Here is a 2,410-nt window from a genome sequence, read left to right as displayed (position 1 = left end):
TGTGGTGGGGGGGGGGTGGCCACGGCCCTGGGCCCCCACCGCCCTTGCTTGGCAGAAGCTGGGGCACTTCCTGCGGCAGCTCAGTGGTTGTCGCTGGGCTGGCTGTGGGTGTGGGGGTGCGTGACCAAGGCCTGAGGCCCCTTACCACCCCAGCTCAAGAGAGCCCAGGGGGCTTCATAGCAGGACTTTTCACTGTATAACTTTTCATAGTTCTAAACTTTAAACAATGTGCATTTATTATCTATTCAAAAATTACACTTAAATCTCAGGTTTAATCCAAACACATCCAGAGAACCCAAGAACCACCATATTTCTTTCTGTTCTCATTGCCAGTCCTCATGACTATACTGCACTACTGTTAAATTCCAAAACTGACATGCTCTTAAAAATGATAAAGTAGCAACCCTATAGATGCCTCACAACAATGTACCCCTACAATTAATAACAAAGCATGGTTGGAAAATCTTAGTAGAGGAGCAGGACCACCCTCCTGATGACTTGACCAGTGGCGTGAGTACTGATGTGTGTGTCACGTCTGCCAGTAACAAAGGTGGAGGTTACTGACTGTTAACGCAGAATAAATAGCTGTCCCCTCAGGAGTCCAGCTACAGACTCCAGCTGGATCTCTTCCTGTCGCAAAAAGCTCCAGGAGTCACGAGCTGGGACCATCTGCACTAAGTTGATCGGTCCAATGAAGCCAGCCACGTCGCCACGACATTGCCATGACATTGTGATATCACACTTGGACCAGACTTACCAGGCACAAGGACCCTACCTTCTCATCCAGTGTGAAGCGGTGGTAGATCCCTGCGGGAAGAGTGATCATGTCTCCTTTCTCCATGAAAATCCGGATCCACTTGTCCTCCTTGTCTCTCACGTCAAAGTACCCACTGCCATCCAAGATGTAGCGGATCTCATCGTCCAAGTGTAGGTGCTCCTCATAAAACATCTTAATCTAGCGCAGGAGGGAATTTCTGTAAGTCTACCAGAAACCAGTCACGCAAATGAGCAGAGCCACCCGGCAGCCTGCACCCCAACAGACCAGGATAGAAGTGAATGGAAATCCTCTCCATAAAAATGAACACTACGCTCGCTAACGATTACTATTATAATAAGTATAAGGAGCGGAGCTAGAATAATTTATGAATCCTATCAGCAAATTAGCAATGATAGGATTAACACTCACACAGCACCATGTGCCAAGCCACATTCCACATGCTTGACATATATTAGCTCACCGAATCCTCACAGCCCCACGAGGTAGGCATTCTTTGTCATCCCCATCTTACAGTTGAGGGAATGGTGGCACAGAGAGGCTAGGTCACTGGCTCAATATCACACAGCAAGACTGCCACGCAGACGCCCTGGCGCCATGCTCATCCCCACTGCTGTACACCGCACCCGGCAGTCACAGTCTCAACAAACATGTTCCACCTGTTCAAATCTACCCCTGTGTCTTCCGAAGGGTCTTTTTCCCCTAATATTTTATAATAAAAATATTCAAATGTGCAACAAAGTTGAAAGGATTTTATATAAATACCCAAATGCCCTTCACCTTGACTGTACCATTAAAATTTTACCCCACTTGCACTGTTAATATGTCCCTGCCCCCTGTTCAGGAGTGTTGTAGAGCTGTCCTCACACATATAAAGTTTACACATTTGTGGAAAATCCACATTTAGAAAATCTGACCACTTATTATAAGAGCAAAGCACATTAACACCTCCCTGAGATACGATTTCTTACTCATATCCTCAAGCTTTTGAATGGTTGCCAACTCATCTGCTGGTGTGGCTGTGGAATCGCAAATGTCACGGGCCCCACAGAGGGTGCTCGGCAATATCCAGCACCACGACATGTGCACTGATTCACCCACACAGCAATTCCACTGCAGGAATTTACCTCCAGCACCACAAAAATAAACGTGCACGAGGCTCCTCACTGCTGTGCTGTCTGTAATTGGAACTGCAAACAGCTCAGATGCCCAAATGCAAAAGAAAGGTGCAAGAAACATGGTGCATCCTCGTAAGGTATGTGATGCTGTTGTGAAGCCACTGAGAAAATTCTGTCTTATGTGTCTCTTCACTTCACTTAAAACACTGTCATGACAACCAGGAAGTAATAAAGTTGGTCATGGACAGGGGAGAGCAGTGGGGGAAGACAGGGGAAGGCAAGTGCAACACATACCACGTTACCTTCTACCCTCAGCATGGGGCAGAAGGAGCTGTGGACAGACCCCAAGCTGCACTTACTAGGTCCGCTGTTCGTAATGGGATGGGCTAGCCACGCTGACATTAATCTGTGTGTATTGTAGAATTAAGAAAATGAGTAAAAATATTAATATGACCGGGAACCACGGTTCTCATGGTGGAAGAAAAGAAATACAACTACAGGATGACAGAAGGCCAAG

The 2,410-nt window shown here is 46.9% G+C and overlaps 1 protein-coding gene across 3 annotated transcripts in view; it reads right to left on the bottom strand.

The window, feature by feature from the left end:
* The window catches only part of ADI1 (acireductone dioxygenase 1), a 12,615-nt gene that overhangs the window by 2,267 nt on the left and 7,938 nt on the right, over positions 1-2,410 (bottom strand). For all 3 annotated transcript variants that reach the window (XM_008580277.1, XM_008580278.1, XM_008580276.1), the window contains exon 3: positions 776-955. In XM_008580277.1, coding sequence (XP_008578499.1) covers positions 776-955 — 180 coding nt within the window. The remainder of the gene's footprint in view (positions 1-775; positions 956-2,410) is intronic.

Source organism: Galeopterus variegatus, unplaced genomic scaffold (genome assembly GCF_000696425.1).
Source record: "Galeopterus variegatus unplaced genomic scaffold, G_variegatus-3.0.2 Scaffold2057, whole genome shotgun sequence".
Lineage (NCBI taxonomy): Eukaryota > Metazoa > Chordata > Mammalia > Dermoptera > Cynocephalidae > Galeopterus > Galeopterus variegatus.
The sequence above is the reverse complement of the archived record's forward strand: the minus strand, read 5'-3'. Positions and strand labels throughout refer to the sequence as shown.